Source organism: Lampris incognitus, chromosome 15, assembly GCF_029633865.1.
Source record: "Lampris incognitus isolate fLamInc1 chromosome 15, fLamInc1.hap2, whole genome shotgun sequence".
Taxonomy (NCBI): Eukaryota; Metazoa; Chordata; class Actinopteri; order Lampriformes; family Lampridae; genus Lampris; species Lampris incognitus.
This window is the reverse complement of record NC_079225.1, coordinates 28,486,134-28,513,371: the sequence shown is the minus strand read 5'-3', so window position 1 is coordinate 28,513,371 and position 27,238 is coordinate 28,486,134. Positions and strand designations below refer to the sequence as shown.

General features: G+C 41.4%; 1 protein-coding gene across 2 annotated transcripts in view; it reads left to right on the top strand.

Moving 5' to 3' along the window:
- Positions 1 to 27,238, top strand: part of ppp2r5cb (protein phosphatase 2, regulatory subunit B', gamma b) — a 54,076-nt gene that overhangs the window by 8,897 nt on the left and 17,941 nt on the right. Inside the window, exons 1-3 of one of the 2 annotated variants that reach the window (XM_056294112.1) lie at positions 10,576 to 10,775; positions 20,150 to 20,349; positions 25,915 to 26,025. In XM_056294112.1, the coding sequence (XP_056150087.1) occupies positions 10,682 to 10,775; positions 20,150 to 20,349; positions 25,915 to 26,025 (405 nt within the window). In that variant the 5' untranslated portion in view covers positions 10,576 to 10,681. Of the gene's footprint in view, positions 1 to 10,575; positions 10,776 to 20,149; positions 20,350 to 25,914; positions 26,026 to 27,238 lie in introns of those variants that run through there. The other variant, XM_056294111.1, reaches the window with a different exon arrangement.

The following is a 27,238-nucleotide window of genomic DNA, read 5'->3' as shown; positions in this document are numbered from 1 at the left end:
CTTTGCTATTTAGCATTACTACAGTTCTTGATGCTCTAGAAGACATACAAACCTCAAAAAAGCACAGTCACTATAAATAGGATGAGACCCATGCTTGTTTCCCTGCAAGCCATCCGTGGCAATGGCTGCGGTGCTGGTGCATCTTGTTTGAAATTCAGTTTGCCTATATCTTCACGACTTGACGGACAGAAAAAGGAGTTGTTACCACAATGATATGAACCTGCTTGTACTGTACTTGGGTTTCACATGGCCCTTTTATTGTGTCAGGAAAGTCGTATAAGGGTAATATATTTTTGGAAAGGCAGTTGATTTCATTCACTCAGACAAGAGCTCCAATAACGTTCTCCAAATATTGTCCCATTGCGACCCAGGAGATATTATCAGTGAGTCCTGTCGAAACAGGCACCTAGAAAGTCCTGTTTTCATTCCAGGTATTCTCTTCACCTTTGGCTGGAAAGCCCTTGTCCATGAACTCTTCCTTGAGAGTTACATATTTGAGGCTTGTCCCAAGCCCAGAACAAAAGTTCACTATGGCCTAAATTACAAATCTAGTATACTTGTCATGACTTAAGTGTTAAACTTGGTAAACCTGGTCAGATTCTGGCTTTTGCTTATATCTGTGTTTTTATAGATTAATGGGCTACGAGTGGTTGTCTCTGTGTGAAGCAGTAGGTGGTGTAACTGGAGCCACAAGGCAATGTGCTAGCTGGACTTGGAGATCCTGCTAAATGTAGCAAGCAACCAGGGAAACATACAGGCTATTTTGATTTTTTAAAAAAAACAGTGGTGACACAGTTTCAAACAGGTGCCTGTTTATTTGATTGCAGTCTCATTTGAAGTGCAGACATGCTTACCAAAAGGCGCAAAACAATAGTTGTCACTTCTTTGTGTATTTGTCATTCAAATGTGGAGCCAGATGTAGGATGGAAGTAAATGTCTTGAAGGGGTTGTCTCCATCTGCTGGTGAAAGTGAAGTAGGACGACCCTCTGCCCCAGATTTACTAGCTGTTCATTAAACAAACTTGGATAAGAGACGTGTTTTTTATTGCATGTAACTTTTGGGGTGTCCTTTGGTCTGTGTATGGAACTAAGAGTTCAAAATTCATATTGAATTGTGCAGAGTACCTTTGTGTGTGGGTGTGTGTGTGTGTGTGTGCCAACAATTTTTTTCAGTTTAAATTGCTTGAGTTTTGCTATTGTTGCAGACATGTCTCACTTTTTGAGGTGTTCACCTTCTGAGGGATTTGGATGAACAAGGTTCATATAAATAAGGCTCCGTTGTATTTTTCATTGTATCCTCGCCAACCCCTCAAACACGATCATATACCAGCCAAGTTCCTTGAAAATCCCTCTTATCTGTTGAAAGCCCCTTGAGGCTAATTTGTAATTTGTGATATTGGGCTGTACAAATAAAATTGACTTGACTTGACTGATAGCGTGATTAGCATCCTTTTATTCCCATCTTTAGTGTTCAGTTTTTTTAATGAAAGGCTAAAATTCCACAATTCCTTTCACCAGTATCAAATATGTCCTACTGCTCAGCAGGAAATCTTGAAAACTCTACTGCAATTTCCTACCTGATTCAGAAGACCACAGCTCTGGAATAAGCTAATCAACTTTGTATACTAAGGACCACTGAAACAACAGCAACAGAAAACCATCTAAATTATTTAAATTATTTATTACAGATCATCCAACCACCATTTTTATCACACCCTCCTGGTTTCATTCCCCCCCCCCCATGGCCCCCATTTCCGACAGGGTTGATCACTATGGTGCAAATGCAGGTCATTTTGGGGTTTCTCTCATTGCTTCTCTTTCTATGTTTACTCAACAAACCACAAGAGGATGTGCCCTCAAGTGATTTTTTAGAATAGACAAGAGGCATTGTCAGGGTCACAACTTGAAACGAAACTGTTTTCTTTGAAACCGAGCAAATCACACCATGGCTCTTGAATATAGGCTAAAAAAAAAAGGATTTGCATAGCGGTGCACACGAACTGATGTGTGTTGATTTTCTGTCAGTGTATTAAAAGGAATTTTCTTATTGTCCACCTATTTTTAACAGTGGTTTAGATCAGAAAGTAGACAATATGGAATGAATGCTGGAACTGAATAAATAGTTGTACCTTTACACGTTTTCATTTTCTCCAGTGTGAATATATGAAATCAGAGTAGATCATTTTGGACATTTGACTATTACCGGCCTGATAAATCGTGATTTTCATGATCAGTCTTTCAATACTGAAATAATCGACGTCACTGAGCCCAGATAAAATTAGAGGTTGCAGATAAAAGTTATACGCTTTCAAATTGACATGAGATAAAGATAAAGTTGACTTTGCTGCTTTGGAAGCTCCTTCAGGGGGAAATGAATTCAGTTGCTGTTTTAAAGGGCAGCATGTTCCAACCTCTGTTGTAGGCCTATTTCTCCAAATAGACTCGAGCCCTAAGCACTTATTTTAAAGTCCATGGTGTTGTGATGGAGGGATCAGCAGACCAACAAAATGAACCACTCTGTTTATTTTTAGAATTGGCTACTGTTATCAGTCCTGAATTCTCAGAGAGCTCCCAACAAAACAAAAAACACCAGCAAACTCTCCAGCCCGTTCAGGACAGACTCGCGATTCTTCAGAAGCTCGTTCCCTCTCTACTGCTGGAAATAGCTCAGACGTGCTGCAAAAAGCACAAGCCCGATAGCTGCATGTGCCAAAAGAGCTTTGGGATGCTAATCATAAATGAGTGGGTGTGTTTGGTGTGGCCTTAATCTTCCTCAGAACAACAGATCTTCTGATGGGAGTGTGCCCCATGACTGGGGAGGAGAATGGTAAGAAAGAGCTCTTTATTCACTTGGAGAAGATCACCCATCTTCATTAGTCAGCCATTCTCCCTTTTCACGTAAACATCAAAACCAAGGATATTGTTTTTGGACTTGTATATAAGAATTTTGTTATTGTCGGTGAAAGTAATTGCTCATGTTAATTGAACAAGCTTATGTTAATTGGATCTGAAAGCAGGGGTGCATTCATACCACTGAAGGTGCATGCCATGGCCAGGCAGGTCTAGTTATCTAGGATTCGAGTGAAAGAAATTCTACCTACCACATCACTGATTTGGACCCAATCATTACAAAGTTTGGGGGCCAGATATCGGTGATTTAATGAAAGTTAATGATGTCTGCATAAAAGGATTTCAACTAATGGGGGAAAAAAATCAACCAGATTTGGCTCAGGAGGGGTAATTGAGAGAAGTTACATTGACCAAGAAATATATATTGTGTGTGTGTGTGCGTGCATATATATATATATATATACATATATATATACACACACACACACACACACACACACACACACACACACACACACATACACTAAATTCGGCCCTGTGTGATGGCCTGGTGGCCTGTCCAGGGTGTCTCCCCGCCTGCTTCCCAATGACTGCTGGGATAGGCTCCAGCATCCCCGCGACACTGAGAGCAGGATGAGTGGTTCAGATAATGGATGGATGGATGGACATATGCTAAATTGTCCCTAGGTGTAAATGTGTGTGTTTGTGTCAGCCCTGTGATGGTCCGGCAGCCTGTCCAGGGTGTCTCCCTGCCTGCCGCCCAAGACGCGACCCTGAGAGCAGGATAAGTGGTTTGGATAATGGATATATATATATATATATATATATATATATATATATATATATATATATATATATATATATATATATTGTGATGATACACAATTAAGGATCGATTCACCTGGGGCTGCTGCTCCTTTAAGGAAGATGTTCAGAGTTCTGACGTAGGCACTGTTTAGAGTTTCCCAGGAGGTGGAGCCATGTTTTCGACGGCCTAGCTGTTAGCTTGTTGCCATGAGAGATTGTGCTGTGTCGGTGTTATTTTGTGTGGCGAGTAAATGGAATTGGCTCGACTCGATCCCTCCGTCTCCTCATTCCTGCGCTCCCACTATATACACTACCGTTCAAAAGTTTGGGATCACATTGAAATGTCCATATTTTTGAAGGAAAAGCACTGTACTTTTCAATGAAGATAACTTTAAACTAGTCTTAACTTTAAAGAAATACACTCTATACATTGCTAATGTGGTAAATGACTATTCTAGCTGCAAATGTCTGGTTTTTGGTGCAATATCTACATAGGTGTATAGAGGCCCATTTCAAGCAACTATCACTCCAGTGTTCTAATGGTACAATGTGTTTGCTCATTGGCTCAGAAGGCTAATTGATGATTAGAAAACCCTTGTGCAATCATGTTCACACATCTGAAAACAGTTTAGCTCGGTACAGAAGCTACAAAACTGACCTTCCTTTGAGCAGATTGAGTTTCTGGAGCATCACATTTGTGGGGTCAATTAAACGCTCAAAATGGCCAGAAAAAGAGAACTTTCATCTGAAACTCGACAGTCTATTCTTGTTCTTAGAAATGAAGGCTATTCCATGTGAGAAATTGCTAAGAAATTGAAGATTTCCTACACCGGTGTGTACTACTCCCTTCAGAGGACAGCACAAACAGGCTCTAACCAGAGTAGAAAAAGAAGTGGGAGGCTGCGTTGCACAACTGAGCAAGAAGATAAGTACATTAGAGTCTCTAGTTTGAGAAACAGACGCCTCACAGGTCCCCAACTGGCATCTTCATTAAATAGTACCCGCAAAACACCAGTGTCAACATCTACAGTGAAGAGGCGGCTGCGGGATTCTGGGCTTCAGGGCAGAGTGGCAAAGAAAAAGCCATATCTGAGACTCACCAATAAAAGAAAAAGATTAAGATGGGCAAAAGAACACAGACATTGGACAGAGGAAGACTGGAAAAAAGTGTTGTGGACGGATGAATCCAAGTTTGAGGTGTTTGGATCACAAAGAAGAACGTTTGTGAGACGCAGAACAAATGAAAAGATGCTGGAAGAATGCCTGACGCTATCTGTTAAGCATGGTGGAGGTAATGTGATGGTCTGGGGTTGCTTTGGTGCTGGTAAGGTGGGAGATTTGTACAGGGTAAAAGGGATTCTGAATAAGGAAGGCTATCACTCCATTTTGCAACGCCATGCCATACCCAGTGGACAGCGCTTGATTGGAGTCAATTTCATCCTACAACAGGACAATGACCCTAAACACACCTCCAAATTGTGCAAGAACTATTTAGAGCAGAAGCAGGCAGCTGGTATTCTATCGGTAATGGAGTGGCCAGCGCAGTCACCAGATCTGAACCCCATTGAGCTGTTGTGGGAGCAGCTTGACCGTATGGTACGCAAGAAGTGCCCATCCAACCAATCCAACTTGTGGGAGCTGCTTCTGGAAGCGTGGGGTGCAATTTCTCCAGATTACCTCAACAAATTAACAGCTAGAATGCCAAAGGTCTGCAATGCTGTAATTGCTGCAAATGGAGGATTCTTTGACGAAAGCAAAGTTTGATGTAAAAAAAATCTTATTTCAAATACAAATCATTATTTCTAACCTTGTCAATGTCTTGACTCTATTTTCTATTCATTTCACAACATATGGTGGTGAATAAGTGTGACTTTTCATGGAAAACACAAAATTGTTTGGGTGATCCCAAACTTTTGAACGGTAGTGTATATATATATATATATATATATATATATATATATATATATACACACACAGTGGAGAAAATAATTATTTGACCCCCTGCTGATTTTGTAAGTTTACCCACTTACAAAGCGTGCAACAGTCTATAATTTTAAGTGTAGGTTCATTTTAACAGTGAGAGACAGAATATGACCAAAAAAAGTGGAATAAGACATTGTATGAATTTATTTGCATATTTTTGGTCCAAAATAAATATTTGAACCACTGGACAAACATTATGTTAATATTTAGTAGAAAAACCATTATTGGCCAGCACAGATGTCAAACGGTTTTTATAGTTTCTGGCAAGGTTTGTGCACATTTTGGCAGGGATGTTGGCCCACTCCTCCCTGCAGACAGCCTCCAAATAGTTCAGGTTTCGAGGCTGTCGCCTGGCAACCTGAATTTTAAGCTCCCTCCAAAGATTTTCAATTGGATTCAGGTCTGGAGACTGGCTAGGCCATTCCAGAACCTTGATGTGCTTCTTCTTCAGCCACTCTTTGGTTGGCTTGGCCTTGTGCTTTGGGTTGTTGTCGTGTTGGAACACCCATCCACGACCCATCTTCAGCGCTCTCACTGAGGGAAGGAGGTGTTGGTCCAGAATTCCACGGTACATGGCCCCCGTCCATCCTCCCCTCAATGCGATGGAGTTGTCCTGTCCCCTTGGCTGAAAAGTACCCCCAAAGCATAATGTTGCCACCCCCATGCTTGACGGTGTGGATGGTGTTCTTTGGGTTGTACTCCATGTTCTTCACCCTCCAAACATGGCGAGTTGAGTTGAGCCTGAAAAGTTCGACTTTGGTCTCATCCGACCACATCACCTTCTTCCAGGCCTCTTCTAAGTCGTCCAGGTGTTCATTGGTGAACTTCAGACAGGCCTGTTCATGTGCCTTCTTGAGCAGTGGGACCTTGTGTGCGCTGCAGGATTTTAATCCATGGCGGCGTAGTGTGTTACTAACCGTTTGCTTTGTAACTGTGGTCCCAGCTGCCTTCAGGTCATTAACCAGTTCCCCCCTTGTGGTTCTGGGATGATTTCTCACCATTCGCATGATCAGGGACACCCCACGAGGCGAGATCTTGCGTGGAGCCCCAGACCGAGGGAGGTTGGCGGTGGTGTGGTGTTCCTTCCATATCCTGATAACTGTACCGACAGTGGTTACTTTCTCTCGAAGATGCTTTCCAATTCTCTTGTAGCCCATCCCAGCCTTGTGCAGGTCTACAATCTTGTCCCTGGTGTTCTTAGACAGCTCTTTGGTCTTGCCCATGGTGAAGATGTTGAAATCTGATTGTTTGGGTGTGGACAGGTGTCTTATATACAGGTAACGAGGTGATGCAGGTGTATTTTATGTGGGTAATTACTTGGGATTGGGGGGTGCATCTTAAAGAAAAACTAACTGGTTTGTGGGAACAGAATACTTGCTGTTTGGTGGGGGATCAGATACTTATTTTTCTAAATCAGGTGGTTATTAATTTTATAAATTCGTATGATGTGATTTTCTGGAATTTTCTTTGGGATTCCGTCTCTCACTGTTAAAATATACATATGATTAAAATTATAGACTGTTGCATTCTTTGTAAATGGGCAAACCTACAAAATCAGCAAGGGGTCAAATAATTATTTTCCCCACTGTATATATATATATATATATATATATATATATATATATATATACTAGAACCCCGCTACAATGTAGCGGTTTGGTTATCCACCCGTCTAAATCTCCCTCCTCTTCATCCTGCCAGCTAACCGCCTTCCCCCTGCCCCTAAACCCCCCCCCCCACTCCAACTCCCTCCCCCCAAATGCTCAGAATCATCTGAAATGCAGAGAAGTGGTTTTTAGCCATTTTTAGAAAATGCATATTTTGCATAATTATGCATAATTATTATAATTATTTTAATTTTCTGCTATTTTTCTGGTCCTCTCTGGAACAATACCTACCACCTCCAAAAAAAAATGAGGATCATAAGTGCATTTTTGCAAAAATGCATTTATTTTGCATAATGCCAAAACATGTAAGTCCCAGAAAAAAAAATGTTATAGGTGGAAAAATCAAAGATGCTCAGAATCATCTGAAATGCAGAGAAAAGTGGTTTTTAGCCATTTTTAGAAAAATGCATATTTTGCATATTTATGCATAATTTTCTGCTATTTCTTATAGGTGCCCCTGATCATCCCCAATAACCTCCAAAAAGAATCAAGGCCCCAAGTGCTTTAGTTTGGCCGTTTATAGACTCACACAGACACACACCACACACCAGACACACGTTGTGAAAATACAGGAGTAGATATATATATATATATATATATATATATATATATATATATATATATATATATATATATATATACACACACACACACACACACACACACACACACACACACACACACACACTATATGGACAAAAGTATTGGGACACACCTCTTAATCATTGAATTCAGGTGTTTCATTCAGACCCATTGCCATAAAATCAAGCAGCTAGCCATGCAGTCTGCATTTACAAACATTTGTGAAAGAGTGGGTTGTTCTGAAGAGCTCAGTGAATTCAAGTGTGGTACTGTCATAGGATGCCACCTTTGCAATAAGTCAGTTCATGAAATTTCTTCCCTGCTAGATAGTCCACGGTCAACTGGAAGTGGTATTATTGAAAAGTTGAAGAGTTTAGGGACAACAGCAACTCAGCCACAAAGTGACAGACCACGTAAAGTCACACAGCGGGGTCAACGAGTGCTGAGGCGCATAGTGCGTAAAAGTCGCCAACGCTGTGTTTACTCAATAACTGCAGAGTCCCAAACTTCCTCTGGCATTGACATCAGCACAAAAACTTTGCACCGGGAGCTTCATGGAATGGATTTCCATGGCCGAGCAGCTGCATGCAAGCCTTACATCACCAAGCACAATGCCAAGCGTCGGATGGATAGGTGTAAAGCATGCTGCCATTGGACTCTGGAGCAGTGGAAACGTGTTCTGTGGAGTGACGAATCACACTTCTCTGTCTGGCAGTCTGATGGACGAGTCTGGGTTTGGTGGATGCCAGGAGAACGTTACCTGCCTGACTGCATTGTGCCAACAGTAAAGTTGGGTGGAGGAGGGATAATGGTATGGGGTTGTTTTTCAGGGGTTGGGTTAGGCCCCTTCTTTCCAGTGGAGGGAAATCTTAATGCTTTAGCATACCCAGACATTTTGGACAATTCTATGCTTCCAACTTTGTGGGAAATGTTTGGGGAAGGTCCTTTTCTGTTCCAGCATGACTGTGCCCAAGTGCACAAGTCAGGGTCCATTAAGACATGGTTGGGTGAGTTTGGTGTGGAAGAACTTGACTGGCCCACACAGAGCCCTGACCTCGACCCCATCGAACACCTTTGGGATGAACTAGAACGGAGATTGTGAGCCAGGTCTTCTCATCCAACATCAGAGCCTGACCTCATAAATGCTCTTCTGGATGAATGGGCAAAAATTCCCACAGACAGGCACACTCCAAAATCTTGTGGAAAGCCTTCCCAGAAGCGTGGAAGCTGTTATAGCTGCAAAGGGGAGACAAACTCCATATTAATACCTATGGATTTAGAATGGGATGTCATAAAAGCTCCTGTAGGTGTAATGGCCAGGTGTCCCAATATTTTTGTCCATTTAGTGTGTATATATTACAATTGAAGCCCTTCAAGACACAAAAGCTATCTGGAACAACTGTAATATTCTTTAATTGGTTAGATGAAAAAAGAAATGGATTTATCAGCTTCACAGAGGCTGAAACAAAGTATAACCCCTTGTCAGATGACTTTCAGGGTCAAAGAAGTAATCAAGTGGGTTTTGAATTTTAGAGGTAGTTAAGAAATTTGAATTCTCTATGCTATGTATTTCATAGTCTGAGGTTCAGGTTGTGGCTTATCTGAAAAGGCAGAGTAGATTTGCACTGTTGAGATTTGCTATTCAAATGTGTTTGCCTTATTAGAACGGCTCATTCAGTCTCACGTTGCTTAGGGCTTATCATTCTCTAACGTTGAAATGCTGAGGTTTCTGTGGATGGGCCCTTTGTCTGGGTGCAGCGCCTTTCCGAAGGTGCAGGGTTTTGTGCTCAGTGCTGCTGAGGGCAGACAGCGTGTCAGTCGTTGCATCGGCACATCCTGTGTTGCTCGCATAGAGACTTCCTGCCTTCCTGTTTCTCTGTCTGATACACCTGGGCATGTGCTGTGCTCGTGGAGAGCCATCTGTCAGCGAGTACACACACACACACACACACACACACACACACACACACACACACACACACACGCACACACACACACACACACACACACACACATACAGTGTATTCAGGCTCGCAGGAGGCTATTTGTTATTCGTATGTTTTTTTTCCCCTTGTTGTCGTGGATGAACATCAGTGGATTGTGGTGGTCTAGCGTGCATGTTTCACAATGTAATTGTGTGCTTCCAATGCAACCACCACCTACCTCAAAGTATGTCTGTGGTTTGTTTGCATCCATCTTGTGATTAAGTCCCAATTTTATTATTTTCTTTGTATGGCTCATATTTATTTTAGACTTGCATGTGATTTATTACACCAGTGGTGGTACTGAATGGTTTTTGTCAGTAATGTTTGATGTGAGACTGAGTGAGAATTGATTGACAAGGAAAAAAAGGCTCACTTTTCCTCTCACCCAGTTGTATATCAGTCTGCAGTATATCCTTCATGTGAAATAAGGAGTTTGACTATATTCAGTATTTACCGTTTAGATTTCAGGCGAGGCTCAGCTGATCTCAGATCGGTTAAGTTCAGAGCGTCCTAAACTCTGACATGGCTAACGGCTCATGCGCCAATCACAGAAGAAGTCCCACCCCTCCCTCTCAGCCAACAGCCAATCCCTTCCCTCATGTTTATTTATTCTGACAGCCAGCCCATGTGACTGCTGCCAGCCAACCAGGCAGCCACTATGAGGGATGACATCACTAACTAGCTGGTTCCCTCCAGCAGCAGGGGAGCTTCATTTTCTGCTCCGAGTGTTTGTACTAAAATGGAGGCTGGCTCCTCGCCTTAGCTTGGGCTGCCCTCCACTCTCCTCTCTCTTGCTTCTGCTCACTAATGTTGGCATGTGCAAGAGCTGCCAGCGGGATGGTTCTGGATGCACCAAGCTCCAACGGGCCTTTCCAGCCCGTGGCCCTCATGCATTTTAGAGGTGAGGATCAGAGTTGTCCCTTTTGCTGCTCATTCTGCAGTCTGTGTGTGTGTGTGTGTGTGTGTGTGTGTGTGTGTGTGTGTGTGTGTGTGTGTGTGTGTGTGTGTGTGTGTGTGTGTGTGTGTGTGTGTGTGTGTCTCTGTGTCTCGGTTGAGGGGAGGCAAGGGGAGGAATGTTGTTGCTATTCATCAACTGTGGCTGCTTTGATGCAGTTGTTAAGATGAAAGGATCCATGTCGAAAGAATTTTTCTAGAGACTACTAAAAGAGCGAGAGAGCATTTATTGTCTTTGTCTTGTTGCCATGGGGTGTTGTGCAGGAGGAAACAGGAATTGTGTTTATGTCTGGGAGGAAGACTTTTGCTAGGGCATCGCATAACACTCAGCGAGGTAAGGGGAGAGTGAGAAGAGGGAGGAGGGCTAGTTTTACTGCCTTTTGAGTCTCCCATCCCCCACCAAGACTGCTGATGTCAAAGGAAGTGAGGTCAGAGCTTCTTGGTATGTGTGTGTGTGTGTGCGATTGAAGTGTCTGTATTATGTGTGGGTGTGTTGTGTCATTATACGGATCAGTGCTATATTATCGGAAATTCTATGCTTGTTTTGCCTGGTTTCTGGCAGTGAAATCCATCAAATGAACTCGAAAGCAGTGTTTGCCCCATGGCAAACATTTAGCGAATACTGCCTTGTGAATGGAAACAATCGCATTGAACAAATGATGCAGGGCATGGTTCATATTCTAACCTCTTTATGTTGTCATTAATACTGTAGTCATCTCACCACCAACCCCTGTGCCATGAACTTGTATTTATTTAAATGTGTTGCCTAACCCACAAAAGCTTGCAGCATAAATTCACCGATAAATGCCTCATGCAAGCGGTGTTTGTATTTACTTCAGTAAATAGGCTTTTTTACACTTTCAGCTCAACAGAAGGGGTGTAAAGAAACTCTTAATAGATAGACATATAGACGAGGAGCAACATTATGGCTATACATGCTGTTTATTCTACCCAAATATTGGCTTATTGCCAAATCTAGGTCTATTTATTTGTCTCACAATTGTACTGGTACGCCTATGTTTGATCGTTCTTATTGTCCCCTACTGGTTGATGTGAAGCCAGATCTTTGCTTGCAAGCATATTGTATCCATAGCCTGTCAGCTGACTGCAAGCTAGAGCCTGTAGGAGAGTAAAGGTCATGGGCCCAGCCATGCGTGAGGCCTGCGGGTGAAGTCTGCTGTTACAGAACATGTCTCTTAATATTTTAGTCCTGTTCAGAAACCCTAGTGGTGCTGTGTAATGGGATAAGGGCCGAGGTAGATCTCGATGTACACAGAAATAGATGAAATGAGGCACTCCGGTTGGAAAGGTGGAAACGCACCCCAACTGTGTAGCCAGATGGAAACTATGGATGGACAGACGGGAAGCGGTGGCAGGTCTTTCCCACTGCAAAGCTTATTGGCCAGGTAGCAACTGTAGAATCACATAATATTCTGTTGTGTCTGAGATGGATGCTATTATGAAATCTGAATAGTAAAATTAGGTTCCCCAGCTGAAATAGGTATACACATTAGCCTGGGTGGCCCTGGTCACTGGTCAGTAAATTAATGGTGGTTATGGATATTGTGAAAATGTCAAGACAGTGTGCCTGAAAGTTTTGATAAAACAACCTATGCATAGAATTGGTTCAACCTGGACCATGCTGCCAAACTGGACTGACAAGCTTCCCCTTGAATACCTTTTATTTTTAGATGTAATATTCAAAATAGGTTTGACAATGAAGGGATAAAACCGAAAACGAGTGCAGTCCAATGTTGCATCTGTGATAAATGAGTATAGTTTAGTGCTCTGAAGGGAAACTGTTGAATTGTCTGTGACCAATGAGCTGACCTTTTGATTCTGTCTCTTTTGAAGCATGTTGACCTTTGATTTATAAAAGGTGTATGAATGCATTGCACAAGAACTAATCCCCCTTTCAGAAGCCAGTGTTGGCGAGAAAGGACAGAGCAGTCCTATGTGAAATAGCCAAGTACTTGAATTTACAGTTGGCTTGTTCATTTGGTTACCTTGGTTTCCTACTAATTGCACCGATTGCAGTTTTGACTTGCCAAAAGTCAGCTATTTTGGCTGCATGTGAAAGAAACAAGTTTTTCATGTCTGTCATGAGATAGACCGACTCGGCTTCGGTTGTCTGGAGCAGACCTTTGAGAATCCTCTTCATGATTTGAAATAGATTTGAACTCCTAACCACTAGTAAATGGCAGACTAAAATCTGGTACACACAGCATGTGGACAGTAGGCATGCATGATATTGAGATATTGGCTTTTTGTGGATATTCAATATGCTGATATTTTTCTAACTCATTTTGGCCGATTGCCGATACTAACATATACACATGAAGTCCACGTCAATCCAGTGGTCAGTGAGGCTCAACAAGCTGACAGAGCTTGCACTTGGATGTCCAGATGTCCGTGGTAAAGCTAATATCAGTGGCATCAGTGAGGAGCTTGTCTGTGATTGCAGACAACGCATTGCAGTTCAGGTAAGGCCACATTTGAAAAGTAACGCTGGTTAGGCATTGCGTACCATGGCCCTAGTAAGTACAGCATCAGCCTGTGGAAGCCCACATCCTCCACCATGCTGAAAGGCTGGTTATCAAGAGCAATGAATTCTATGATTTTGTTGTTCAGGGATTTCACCTGTGGGTGGTCGCTACTATATTTTTTAGCTTTGACAGATGACTGAAGTAGAGGCTGCTGACAGGTGTGCTGGTGCCATTTTTTCTTGCCTACTTTCCAGAAACTCTGTGGTTTTCAGGATGAAGGCTCTTAAAAGATGCATAATTTGGGAGCACCCTGGTGGCTCACTTGGTAGAGCGCATACCACATACCAGTCCTTACCACTGTAATCTGGGTTTGAATCTGGCCCCGGCCCTTTGCTGCATGCAATCCCCTCTCTCTCCCCTGCCTTTCCCGTCTCTCTGTACTATCCTATAAAAAAAAAAGGTGCAATTTATCTGTATCAGAAACTTTGAAATACTTCCATACAGCTGACATGTTGAAGCTTGTTGTTGGCGCTCATAATACACATTTAGTGTCATTGCGTGCACATAGTTAACGTCTCACCTTATCCGCCAGGCACATCGGCAGATATTTTCACGTGTGTCGATAATTAACCTCTTCAGTTTATATTGGCCAATACCAATGTCGTGCTGATAGCATCGTACGACCCTAGTGGACAGGTACCTAATGTATACAGCACAGCTGCACATTCTGGGCATGACTGTCAGTTTCAATAGGCAACATATTTGAACAGAGAAAATTTAGTTAGGTTGTTAAATTGTAGTTGAAACAAAATATAGCCGCCACCAGCTACAATTGTGAAAATCTTTAGTTCAGGGAGTAGTTTTGAATATGAGAAGAGGATTGTGGAATTTACAAAATTCACAGGTCAAAAGGATGTGAGGTTTCACAAGGGTGAGGTTTTGTAGTTGCATTTTCACACTAATAGACTTTCAACTTCTACTTCCTTAAATTAATTGGATCTGCCTTGATGAAAAACGGACTAGACTTTGTGAAGACATGGTGAGAAATGATTTTGTCAATTGCTTCACATTGTGATGTTTCACAGAAAAGAATGGGGGGGGGTTGTTTTATCTGACTGACTTAGATTTCTTCTTGATGACCTAAGTGCTGTGGCCATAACTCCAATGATAAACAAAATAAACAAAAACAAATGTATCCCCAGCGATGACTATTATAATTTCCAAATTGCAAGAAATTGCGTCATTTTTTTTTTCCTCAGGCAGAAAAAAATGGGCAGCAATTCTCTCTGACAAGTTGGTCTGTTTTTAATAATATTTCTGGTCTGCCAATGAGTTTGCTCATCAGTCATCTAGATTGAAAATTTAAATCACAGGTGATGGCTTCCCATCATATAGGCCTGTCCTTGTTAAAAATAGATATTTTTAAGTCACGAGCTAACTCTAATTGCTAATTTCATCATCAGTGGTGACTATCATTTTGTGTACATTTTCAAAGTATTGGCTGCATGCAGACTTGCAGTGTATTGGACCTAAATATTGATCTTCAATGGTCAAGATAAACCCGAGAAAAAGTAAAGCAAACAACACACCAACCTCCATCCTTAAATTCTGGTATCGGGGTAAAGACGTGTACCTCCTGTTTTATAGGTCAGATAGACAGCATTGCAGATGAATGCTTTAGTCACTATGTCTTACCATAAGGCTAAAGTGTGCCAACTTTTTCGTTCCACTGTTTCTTAACTATTTTTATTTGATGTGACAATAACTTGACTTAAGGAACCAAGTTTTGCTCTAAGCCCAGCTAAGCGTCAATGTTGTATCCTTTTAAAAAGCCATTTTATTGGCTTGTGCAGAGTAACGAGGCAAGTCAAATGCTCATTGTCATGATATTTGTGTGGAAGTAGGGGCAAATTTCTCTCTGTAGAGTGTGCATTGACTGACTGGTGGAACAATAGCCTGCAAATTGCTTTTGTTGATGTAAAATGCAGCTACTAGACAAACTGTTCATTTGTGTCAGATTAGATTTGGGGTTTTGTTTTGTTGGAACGTTTTCAGTATCCTTTGGGAGTTTGCTGTCACAGTGATGAGGCTGTATTCCCGGAAGTACTTGTTGCATACCTTAGGCCCTGTTCAGACCTGGTATTAACATGCGGCTTGGGTGAGCCAATCACGAATGGACAGCTGTAAGTACAGTTGTAAGTACAGGTGTGAATGCACCCAATGCGTCTTGAGATCCGATCGCTCAGGCCACATTCAGATGTGGCCTGGGACGCATTTGTCCACATAACATTTGACGTGTAAACGCACGTGTCCCAGGCCACATTGAAGGACCGCCTAGTCAACTGATGTCCTCTGTGTAGGCAATAGAAATTATATCCAATAGAAGAAATATCCTTTGTGATTCTGCAGAGCGCAGCTGAACTGTCAGAGGTGATGAACCAAATGCAAACTAAACTGCAGGTAAACTATGAACCAGCTGTTAATTGAATAAAAACACAGGCTGTCTACCTGACACTTGTTTCACCAAAGCCTCCTCTGGGTTTGTTTGTTTGTTTGTTTGTTTGTTTGTTTGTTTTTAAAATTTTGTTTACCTCATCTGTAATTTCTGAAACACATCAGACTCACAACTGTGGAAGAACGCCCGCCTGCTTGCACATTCAAGTTCAACTTCAGGTTCAAAATCATTTATGCACCACAGCGCAGAGCCCGACCCCCTCAAACCCGCTGGAATAATCAAATAATCTGAGCCTAAACCGACGTGATCGGGTCGAGCCTGACAGGGTTCGGGTTGAGAATTACAAACTCTGTTGTTCAGACATTTACATTTTCCCACATAACGAGTTTTAAGAATGAGTTTCAACTTTTGCTGTGTGTTTTGAGCACAAAATGAAAGAAGGCAAACAATCGGAGCCTGGCTCTTCTAATTCACTGTTACTTTTCCTCACCAGATTATTTGTCTCTTATCTGGAGCGACATGCATTTGCAGCAACCATGCCATTGTAATAATGTGAAACTTATTTCCACACAATAGACTATTTCTTAAATGCAGTGTATCAGGTCAGGAGTCTGAAGGCTTTCAGACAGATCTTCATCATCATCATCAAAATAATAACATTTATTTACACAGCACTTTTTTAAAAACCTGTTGTGCTTCACAACAAAGGAATGGAAATATGGTTCATTGTATTACTTTAAGAGCACTTCAAATTTTGTATGACAATATAATTGTATTACTTTAAGAGCACTTCAAATTTTGTATGACAATATAATTTGGTAGAATAATTGGCGGTAATAACTTACAGATGTGAAATACGTCATACTAATTGACGGCACATTAAAATAAGGCTCGACCGAGCAAAGATGTCTCATTTTGTTAAAGGCCTGTTGCTTTGATTCCTCTCTCCTCGTGTTTCTGTGCGCATTTATGTGTATATGAACGTGATTGTGACACATCTGTGCCACGGGGAGGGTTTGAGATGAAGAAGGACACGGTTTTAGGTGATTAACGCAAGCTTTATTTAATAACGTCTTTCATTCATTCACTTGGCACGGGCCGGTGCGCTCTGGTGCCGCAGCCGTTTCCTCACTCTCCTTTCAGAGCATGTGGCTCCCCTTTTCTCCGTCTCCCTTCAGCCCTGTGTTTCACCTGTGTCTCCGCCATGTGTCAGCCAATCAAGCCAGGGCCCAGCTTCACTGCGGTATATAAAGGACAGGTTGTCAGTTTGACACACCTGAGGTGTGTCTGCTCTCCCGCGAGTCACGCCCCCTCTCTCTGTTTGCAGGCGATGCTAAGCCACACACCCCGCCACAGTGATGTACATGTCTATTTGCATATAGAGCGGGAAAGGGAGATCCGATCACAAGCGGTCACTTGAGATGCATGTGGCGACGCATTCTAATGCCAGGTGTGACCTGACATACTTAGAGCTGTCCACTTGTGATCAGATCACCCAAGACACATCTTAATACCAGGTCTAAACAGGGCCTTACTCTTTCCCACTTTGCAATGATACTATTGTCCAATTTTGCCCGCATGGACTGTGAGACAGAAATGCTAATCACAATCTTAAATTACAATCCTCGAGACTGCCAATTTTAACTTCAGTTTTTGTGATGGTAATTGCATTGGTGTTTGAGCCCTCTGAGATCTTTTCTGATTGAAACAGAGTTGCCAATACTGTTCTGTCAGCACCTTTCCCACCGGCAAATAAAAAACATGATTGAATTTGAGTTTCTGCTATTAAAGTTGTAGTATGTGTTGGTAAAGGGCTCTCACAAGCTTGGTCTGCCATATCTGCTTGTTAGCCACAACAACTTTGCTTCTTCTTCAAACTACGTCTTCATACTTATCATTACCTGCCTTAGTATTGATCTTTTTGGCTTTTATGCACATAAAATGCTGCTGGCTGTATCATATGTCCCAGTGAAGTGTTCATGGTGTAGATATTTGTGGATTAGTTATTGTATTAAATATGCCAGATAGAAAGTATTACAAAAGACATATCTTTGCATGTAAAACTTCTGGATTGAACGTAGTGCTAGGTAACAGAAAATATTATCCCGGTGATCCCATGGTATTCTACACAATATGTGATATCATGTTATCTGCTTACAAATGCAAAACTGCCAGGTTAAAAATCAATTGAGGTTCATCACATTAAACTGTTCAGTAGTGTAAGGTATCACATCAAACCAAAACTAGTTTTCAAATAAACCTCCCCCAAACATTTCATATCTTATTTTGTGCACAGTTTTTCATAATAGATTCTCATCATCCTTGATTTAGATGACAAAGTCGTGTATCACTGTATGACAATATCCACATTTCATCCTGCTATAACACTGTTGAAAGTCAATAAATGATAACATGGGAATTATTGCTCAGCAAAATTGTAGCTTTAAGTAAGTCTCAATGGGATTTTAAATTGAATTTTATGCTGAAGAAAAATGGATCTAGCTGTGTGTGCATGACTTGCAAACGGAGTCTTGTAGTCATGTTTTTGATGAATAGAATCACTTTCCTGTCTCTTTTAGTTAGGCTGACTCGACTCTTGGCCACAGTGGAAAGGATCTGCGAATCAGCAGGACACAAATCAAGCTGACCCTAGTGTCCGATGTAACAGTCGCTGCCTGTAGGCATCTTTGATTAGCAGCGGTCACCCACTGGTCCAAAGTCCTCTCCCCAGTACTGGTCACTATGGTGACGTACACATGCAGATTATTTATGGGGAGGATAGACTGGCTAATAAACAGGTTGTGAGGAAGACATACAAATTTAGAGTCAAAAATAGCCTGAGTAGTAACTTGGCTTACACATCCAGACTTTCAGTCTGTTAAATATTGAAAGAATATTCATGGATGTTTTTCATACTGCAAACCAAAACCAGAAGATTGAAAAATAAGCAATTGAAAAGTTGGCACTTCCTTTGCATAGGGTGCATAGGGAATGAGTCATTGCAATTTCACCCCTTAATTCAGTCATTTCATATGACATGGAACTGTATTTCCCTTGGTGAAAATGGGCTGTCCAACAAAAGCACATTCATCTCCATGATTTGTGCAATACTGAGCCCGTCTATTTTTTTTTCTTTTCTTTTTTGTCTGCTTGGTCATAAACATTGATTCAAGTGAGGCTGCCTTTGTGTGGTCGATTATGTATGTGCACTGTCAGTCATAGGATGCTGGCTGGCTTATTGACAATGATGAGTGTGCAATAGCTGCAGTGATTTGTAATGAGTTGTGAATTAAAAGTTAATGGTTATGTGCAGGCAGACATGCTTTTCCGTAGGCTCATTGAGATCATGTCCTCTTTTATTTATTTATTAGAGACACTGTCACCGAGTGAGCTAGTGATTTATAGAGGCTTTGATGTAAGTCACTGCATGTTAACACATGAGCAAAACTGCTGCAGGCGCAGGAGAGATTAAATTAGGTGAAGGTTTAACGATCCCTGCGGGGAAATTGAATTGCTGCAACAGCTGAAGAAATGGGAATGGAACATGCAATTAGAAATAAACAGAATAAAATCAAGCAAGGGGCCGTAAATCACAAAGGGTGTTAACAGGATACATACAAACTTGCAAAAGCATAGCGTTCTGCAGCTATCATTGCAGTAGGATGTTGTCCAGTGTTGGCACATAATGAGGATTCTTCCTGTTGATTAAACTTTGAATGTCACGCAGCTTTACTCACAACCTTTAAAGCTTTCTAACTCCAGTTGGTTTGAAACACGGTTTCTGTCTATACTTGTAGCTTTCCAAAAGCTTTCTGTAGTGTCTTTTACTAGCAGCTCAAGCTTTACGAGCACCTTTACTAGCTAATGACTCTGTTGTTAAGCTTAAAGGTTTGAGGACTCTCCGTTTTCAAACCCAGCGGCACTTCCGTCACTCCACCAATACTAAACATGTGGAGGCAGACTGAAAAGGGGAGCATACCCTATGCTTTCATACATGCTATATCTCTTATATGTATCACACATATGATATAGCCCATAACAAGTTAGGTGCTATCTTGATGAAGTTTAAAGCTTGACGTGATTATTTACTTTTGTTTTCACTATTCATGTTGAATTTCCTGCATCCTGTTTGTGAGTTGCTCTGTTACTGTAAGACACCTTTCTCAGTTACTGCCTTGTATTTATTTAATCCATGCACACACACCTCAGTGGTGTTCTGGCTGGTGTTTAAAAAGGGATTAGCACTGTCTCAAATGAACATATGAGGGAACTTCCTTTGTCGCCTATCTTTTGATGAAGCTTAAACAAAATCCTCATGCTGTCTGATGGCAAGTCTTGACTCCCTCTGTTCCTTCCTCCTCCAATTTCTCTTTCTTGCAGATGTCCCTCCCGCGGAGCAAGAGAAACTATTCATCCACAAACTACGGCAGTGCTGCGTCCTCTTTGATTTTGTTTCTGACCCACTCAGTGACCTGAAATGGAAGGAGGTGAAACGGGCAGCGCTGAGCGAGATGGTGGAGTACATCACCCACAACAGGAACGTCATCACAGAGCCCATCTACCCAGAGGTGGTGCACATGGTCAGTATGGCGACAAAACAACCTGGCTCAGGGCCTGGATTTAGGTTGGTGTGGGGATAAACAAAAACTAATAGTACCAGTAGTTGCCAGTAATTTGTGATGTTTGTTTTAACCTGAATGGAGGACCAGATGGACGGGGTCCATGGTATCGTTTCAACTCAGGTAGCTTTAGATGATGCTTATTATGTTTTTGTTGTAATTTTTGACTTGGAGGGCACCGATCATCTAATTTCTCAATCAGGCTGTCTGTGAAGGGTTATTTGTTTTTCTTTTTCTAAATGTTCGAGGGTACATTTGTAGAGAAAATACAACACGCAAGGTTCTGTTTGTTTTGTTCCATCGGGTTATGCTTAATGCCTGGAGTTAAAAGCTTTCCTGTCTGTTTTTCAAAACGTCTGTATTTATGACTTGAGGGTTCATCGCTCACAAGACTCTTGTTCAAGTTGCTTTATCCCACAGTTCATACTGAAACAATTTCTTGAAATAGTTCAAATTTACTCCAAAATCTGCAGATTTTATCATTTATCAGTTTTCTTTTTTTGTTTTTTATTCTTTTGAATTTTGTTCTGGACAAGTAGTGGGCAAGAAGCCCAACATTCTCTACTTTTCACCTCAACTTGAAAATACTACTCCAAGCTTATTCAGTTTTTTCCCCAGGAATTTTTGCTTTTCTCTAAGTTTAAGCCTGTTTTTGATAGTACAGTAGAAATAGACAAGCGTTTCTTCGATGAATAGCCTTGTAGAGATAAAAGTTTTGGTATCCTGAGATGTACTTCTGCAAACTTTTCAATTAGATGTTTATGCTTTTCTTATCTCAGTGGGGTGAGAGATTAGAGTGGCCTTGTAGCTGAAGATGGAGAATGTAATTGCAGCCATCCTAAATCCATTTGATGTGCCATAAACCTCTGAGAAACAATGTTCTTTGTAAATATGAGCTTATTGCACTGTTTATCAATTCATCATTTTATACAGTGAATTGATTGCTGCTCCATGGGAAGAGAGGTTACTGTGGTTGCCTCTGACAGGAGTACGTACTGGTTATTACAGGCCTATTTTGCTCCTGCTGGGTTATAGGAAACTCACTAACATCCACAACTTCAATATGAATTCAAAGAATGAACAGAGTGTACCAGGTTCACACACCTTTCATTCCTGAATCAAAGACAGGTTGGTTCCAAGAGACAAAAGTCCTGGAGAGTCTGACATGGCACAATGACTCGATGCACTTGCCTGATAGGTTCCATCACATATCAGGCGTGATGGTCCAGAGCCTCTGCAGCTCTAAACCCATTTCATTCAGCTATAGTCAGCAACTGTCTGTTTGCAGCAGAGCTGCTAGGGTAGCTTTATTAGATTGAAATGGGTTTCATTGAGGCTGGAGTCTGGATGTGTCATGGTGTCAGATTTTGCTTTCTCCAGCCAAATTAAAAACCCTTTGATGTTTATCAAAGCTCTGCCTCAATGCAACATGGTAAACTGCAGACGATCAAGGTGCAAATTTAGCCCTGCTCTCCCTTGTCCTGGCTCTATTTGATCAATGTAGCAGAAAATGCAGGGGAGCTGCCAAATCAGCATGAAAATATACTCTCTTATGCCTGGCTCCCCTTTCCCCTGCCCCTTTCCTGACAAGGACACTTTGAGGTTCACTGATGGCTTTCATCATCAAAGTGTGGAGATTGACACGACAAAGTCCTTTTTTTAAGTGTATTCGTATGGTAAGGGTCTACAAATTATTTTATCACACTAATCCTTGTCCTTCGATTGCATGATTGATTCTGCGGGGGGGGGCTTTAGGGTTTGGATCTCCATTATTCCCACTTTCTGGAGAGAAAAGAAATTGGCTTCTGTTGAAAATCAAAACCTTAAGAAAGATCAAGTGTGTTTCTTGACCTCCAGTCTAAGGTGGTATGGAGGGCAGGGGGTCCGTGCTCCCTGCAGGGTGAGAATAAACTGATAAGAGGGACGGTGAGCTGATGCATGCAACCACTTGGTCACGATTCTCGGTTCAGCTATAGTCAAAGTTTTAATTTAACAGTTGGTGTGTGTGTCTGTGTCTGTGTGTGTGTGTGTGGCAGCCCTCCAATTTTGATTATTTTCCTTAAAGGCCTAAGTTGCAGTCTTTTTAATGTTTTCCTGTTAAATATGGGAATCCTAAAGAAGTGAAAGTATACAGTGATTATTACTGTTAGTAAGAGTTACTGAAGAACCATTTCTTGCATTGATTTTGGATCACTAGTTGTTTTGTTCTCCATTAGGAAATCTTAATGATGCTCCAATGAACTACTCCATTATCACCATGACTCAAAAGCACCTGAAAGGGGGTCCGCGGTGGCGTAGCGGTCTAAGCATCGGCTTGGTGTCGATGCAGTTGCCCACTGGGGACTGGGGTTCGCGCCCCGGTCTCGTCAGATCCGACTATGGCCGGACTCGATGAAGCAGCAATCATTGGCAACGCTGTCTTCGGGAGGGGGGCGGAGTCGGCTTGTGTTCGTCATGTGAATGCGTCTCTGTGTGTGTCGGAAAAACAGTGGTTCGGCTTGGATTCGCCTTGTCACGAAAGTGGTGAGGCGCTTTCCTTTGAGACTGCCGACCGGAGAGATGCAGTTGGCGAACGCATGCAATACGAGGGTGGGTGTTTGAATTAAAATAGGGATCAATTGGCCACTAAATTGGGAGAAAAAAGGGAAAAATCATAAATAAATTTATTTTAAAAAAAAAAGCACCTGAAAGTTGAGAATTGAAATTGGCTGATAAACCATAACTCACAGTGGCCATAAAACACTGCATCAGTAACCATAATAACATTTTTGATGTCACTCTGTTACATTAAGGTCTATGTAAAATACCAAATAATATTTTTAGAACAAATAATTAAGCAAGACTTTGACATTTCAGCAAAAAGAAGCTGTCTGTTTAAATGAGTTTTTGAGGGAGCCGCAGTTTGGACTTATTCCCTTGCTTGCATTGTATTGATCTCTTTTAATTGGTAATTAAAAGCTTTGAAAACTGTTGGTTAGTTGGATCACATATCCAAAGTCTTGGTTTACCTATAGCCACCAGCTGTACTGTTAGTCTGGGCATTGGAGTAATTTAGTTTCTGAACTGCTGGACAGTGTGATGCAGAGGGGATCTAGATTTATGTTTTGTCTTTTTGTGATACTTTGGTATGCTTTGAAAAGTGTATCACAGGACATTAACTTTTTTTTTTAAACTTATTGACCAGAGTGTCTAGCAGATGTCAAAATTTGCCTGCTTTGTTAACTATTGTTCAGCCAATATAAATGTTGCCAGCCCCTTTTTTTTTCTTTTTTTTTTTACACTATGGTATTTTAGTGTGGAAAGGACCCACTGAGAATCGATTGTGTGTGTGGCAGCTGGAAGCTGGACCCAATCAATGAACTGTGAGGAGTGTTTTGATGATGACAAAGAGCATTGTATTTGGAAAACTGCAACAAGAGATGCGCTGCTCAACGTGGCTTGCTTTGCTCTGAAAAAGCACTTTTAATTATTTCTAAGCCAAAACTAGTGAGCAGTGCCATGTTTGGGGAAAACTACAACAATAGCGGCACTGCTCACTGATCATTATCTAAACCTTTCCCATGGTTTGTTGATTAACTTGCAGCAGCCAGGCTCAGTCAATTCTCAATGCATCCCTTCCAGAATAATATCTTGCAAAAAAAAAGAGCTGACAAGACTTAGGCTGTCAAGGCTAAACTATTATAACAGCTCAATGGATTTGGGGAAAAAGAACTTATAACCTGTTTTTTTTTTAACCTGACAAAATGACAAGTAAAAGTAGAAAATGTAGTATTCCAGTCAAAATGTATCATCATTTGGCTGGTGGCCAAATGTAAGACACCCCCAAGCCCCCATGTAGAGGAAATGTAATGTAGTGGTTGACTCAGTATCTACAGTTTGTGCAAAGATGGGTGACTTCTGATTTCGGCCTATTTCAACAAAATCTCATCAAGGGAAGGACATGCAATTTTGTTTAAATGGAGTTTAGAGTAATGATGGTATTATACCTGTCGTTCCTTTTCTGACGTGGTGTGTACCAGTAAAAATGACAATCGCAATCCATTTAATATAAGCTTTTGTTTGGAAGGAGAAACGCAACTGGTTGAAAAGAAATGGAAGTCTGTTGTTAACCTGGCTATACTGGTTTTTACATCATTTAGACATTTCTTCATATCTTAAGACTGGACCAGAAAGTTCCATAAAATTAAAATGTTTAATGAAATAACAGAGCTTTATAACTGAGAGTATATATTTGCTTCAAGCTTTTATAATTGTTAGGAAAATACCACAGTGGCAAAATTAAAACTTTTTTTTACTCTAATGTGAGATGTGAATGTACAGCATCTTCCAGAGACACCTGTTAAAACACTTGATGTGTGATGGTGCAAAATCATTCCTGTTTCAGGCAATATGTGAATCTCCTCAACTTTCTTAATATGTATCTCCTCTCCTTAGCCGTTAAACTGAAAAGCTTGTGAAAAGCAGTTTGGAGAAACCAGTGCGGTGTTTGTGAAAGTCATGCATTTGTCGCAATATATGCCTTTCATATACAGAACTGGTGCCTAATTTTGTTGCTTAACAACACAAGGTGCAAAAGTGTTTATACCAGTTCCTGATTTCTAAAACCTACCAAGCTTCAATCACATGAAGAAAGCACTTGCACTGCTGGTTTCATAAAGGCCCACCTGGCAAAATGGATATTAGACTAATACAATAATGACATTTAAGCTTTCCATAAAATATGAGATGTAGCGTGCAGTGATCCTTCCGTCAGATATTCTGCCGTTGCCACACTGAAAGGCCGGAATGGTATAAAAAAAAGCCATATAAATGTCAAAACACGTGATTGTCATTTTTACTCTTACAAAGTTGAAAAGATATCTCATTAAGATTTGTTAACCCTGCAGGTATTTGAAGTATTATTCTTTAAAAGCGACATTGAATTATTTGATAGCTAAATATTTGCTGCCTAATACAACACAGACACAGAATCTGTATTGGGCACTTAAAAAAGGCAACAGGTGGACGTCCGGGTAGCGTAGCGGTCTAGTCCATTGCCTACCAACACGGGGATCGCCGGTTCGAATCCCTACGTTACCTCTGGCTTGGTCGGGCGTCCCTACAGACGCAATTGGTCGTGTCTGGGGGTGGGAAGCTGGATGTGGGTATGTGTCTTTGTCGCTGCACTAGCGCCTCCTCTGGTCAGTCGGGGCACCTGTTCGGGGGGAGGGGGAACTGAGGGGAATAGCGTGATCCTTCCATGCACTACGTCCTCCTGGTGAAACTCCTCACTGTCAGGTGAAAAGAAGCAGTTGGCGACTTCACATGCATCTGAGGAGGCATGTGGTAGCCTGCAACCCTCCCGGGATCAGCAGAGGGGGTGGAGCAGCGACCGGGATGGCTCGGAAGAGTGGGGTAATTGGCTGAATACAATTGGTGGGGGGGGGGTTAAAAAGAAAAAAAAAGGTAACAGGTGAATCCCTAGTCATTTGTGTCTGTGAATGTTCTGTGGGTTATTGCTGACCTGACTTTTTGTCTGCCACTCAGTTTGCTGTCAACATGTTCAGGACGTTGCCTCCATCATCAAACCCTACAGGAGCTGAGTTTGACCCAGAGGAGGATGAGCCCACTCTAGAGGCTGCATGGCCACATCTACAGGTACAAAACCTATTCATTCACCTGCAATTACAACTAGATGATAGGGGTCCAACTGTTGGGCTGTTACCTTTCGTATGTATTATGACTAGTTACCAGACTCAATGTTGTCTGTATTGTTAATGCCAGTCATTAAGGACAAAGCTAGTAAAGTATGCAGCCTAGATAACTACAGGCCTATAGCTCTAGCCAGCACACTGTCAAAAGTCCTAGAAAGAATCCTGCTGGATAGAGTGCATGAATTTATCAACTCCAAGGATAACCAGTTGGTTTTAAAACTAAGCATGGCACTGACTTATGTATATATGCCTTAAATGAAATTGTAAACAAATACAGAGGCCAAAACTCATCGGTTCTTATGTGTTTTATTCATGCTTCTAAAGCTTTCGATTGTGTTAATCATAGAAAGTTATTTAATAAATTGAGTGGGTGCCTAAATACATTAGGAGAATTCTGGCTTATTGGTATGCCCACCAGACTATGCAAGTGAAATGGGGATATAGCATTTCAGCCCCATTTGGGGTCAGCAATGGTGTCAGACAAGGGGGAATTCTGTCTCCAGTTCTCTGCAATTTATATATTGATGATATGTCCAAGTAGTTGATAGCCTGTAACACTGAGTGCATGACTGGTAATACCCTGGTGAACCATATTATGTATGCAGATGACCTTGTCATTCTTAGTCCCTGTAGCGCTGGTCTCCAGCAGCTCCTTGATATATGTTCTGTGTATGGTGTGGAGCAGGGGTGGAAATTAACTTTTTTGTCCACCTGCCACTGTGGCTGGTGGATTCCAAAATCTACCAGCCACTCAATTTTTTTACCAGCCACTTTCTTGTTTTAACCGGCAGTGTGTAACTGCATGTGAAAAATAATAAAACAAGATCTACAATATTCAAGCGATAGGCTATTTTAAATATTTAAACTCTTAAAATACTATTTTCAAAATCTAGTTTACTCTTCTATGGTTTTCAAAATTGTGTACACTATCTTTAAAACATTTAACATATTTGTCAAAAAATTACCAGTGCATCAGTGCCACCAAAATTCCCTTTATTATTACATAAACCAAGACTGTAACAAGTAGAAGGAATTGTGTCAGTATGGGTCTTAATTCAACACTTAATCTAACGTTAGTGAATAGATTTTTAAAAAATTACGATTTACTTGCATTGCCACACGTAATCTGTAACTGGCCTTCCTTTTTTCGCGATTGC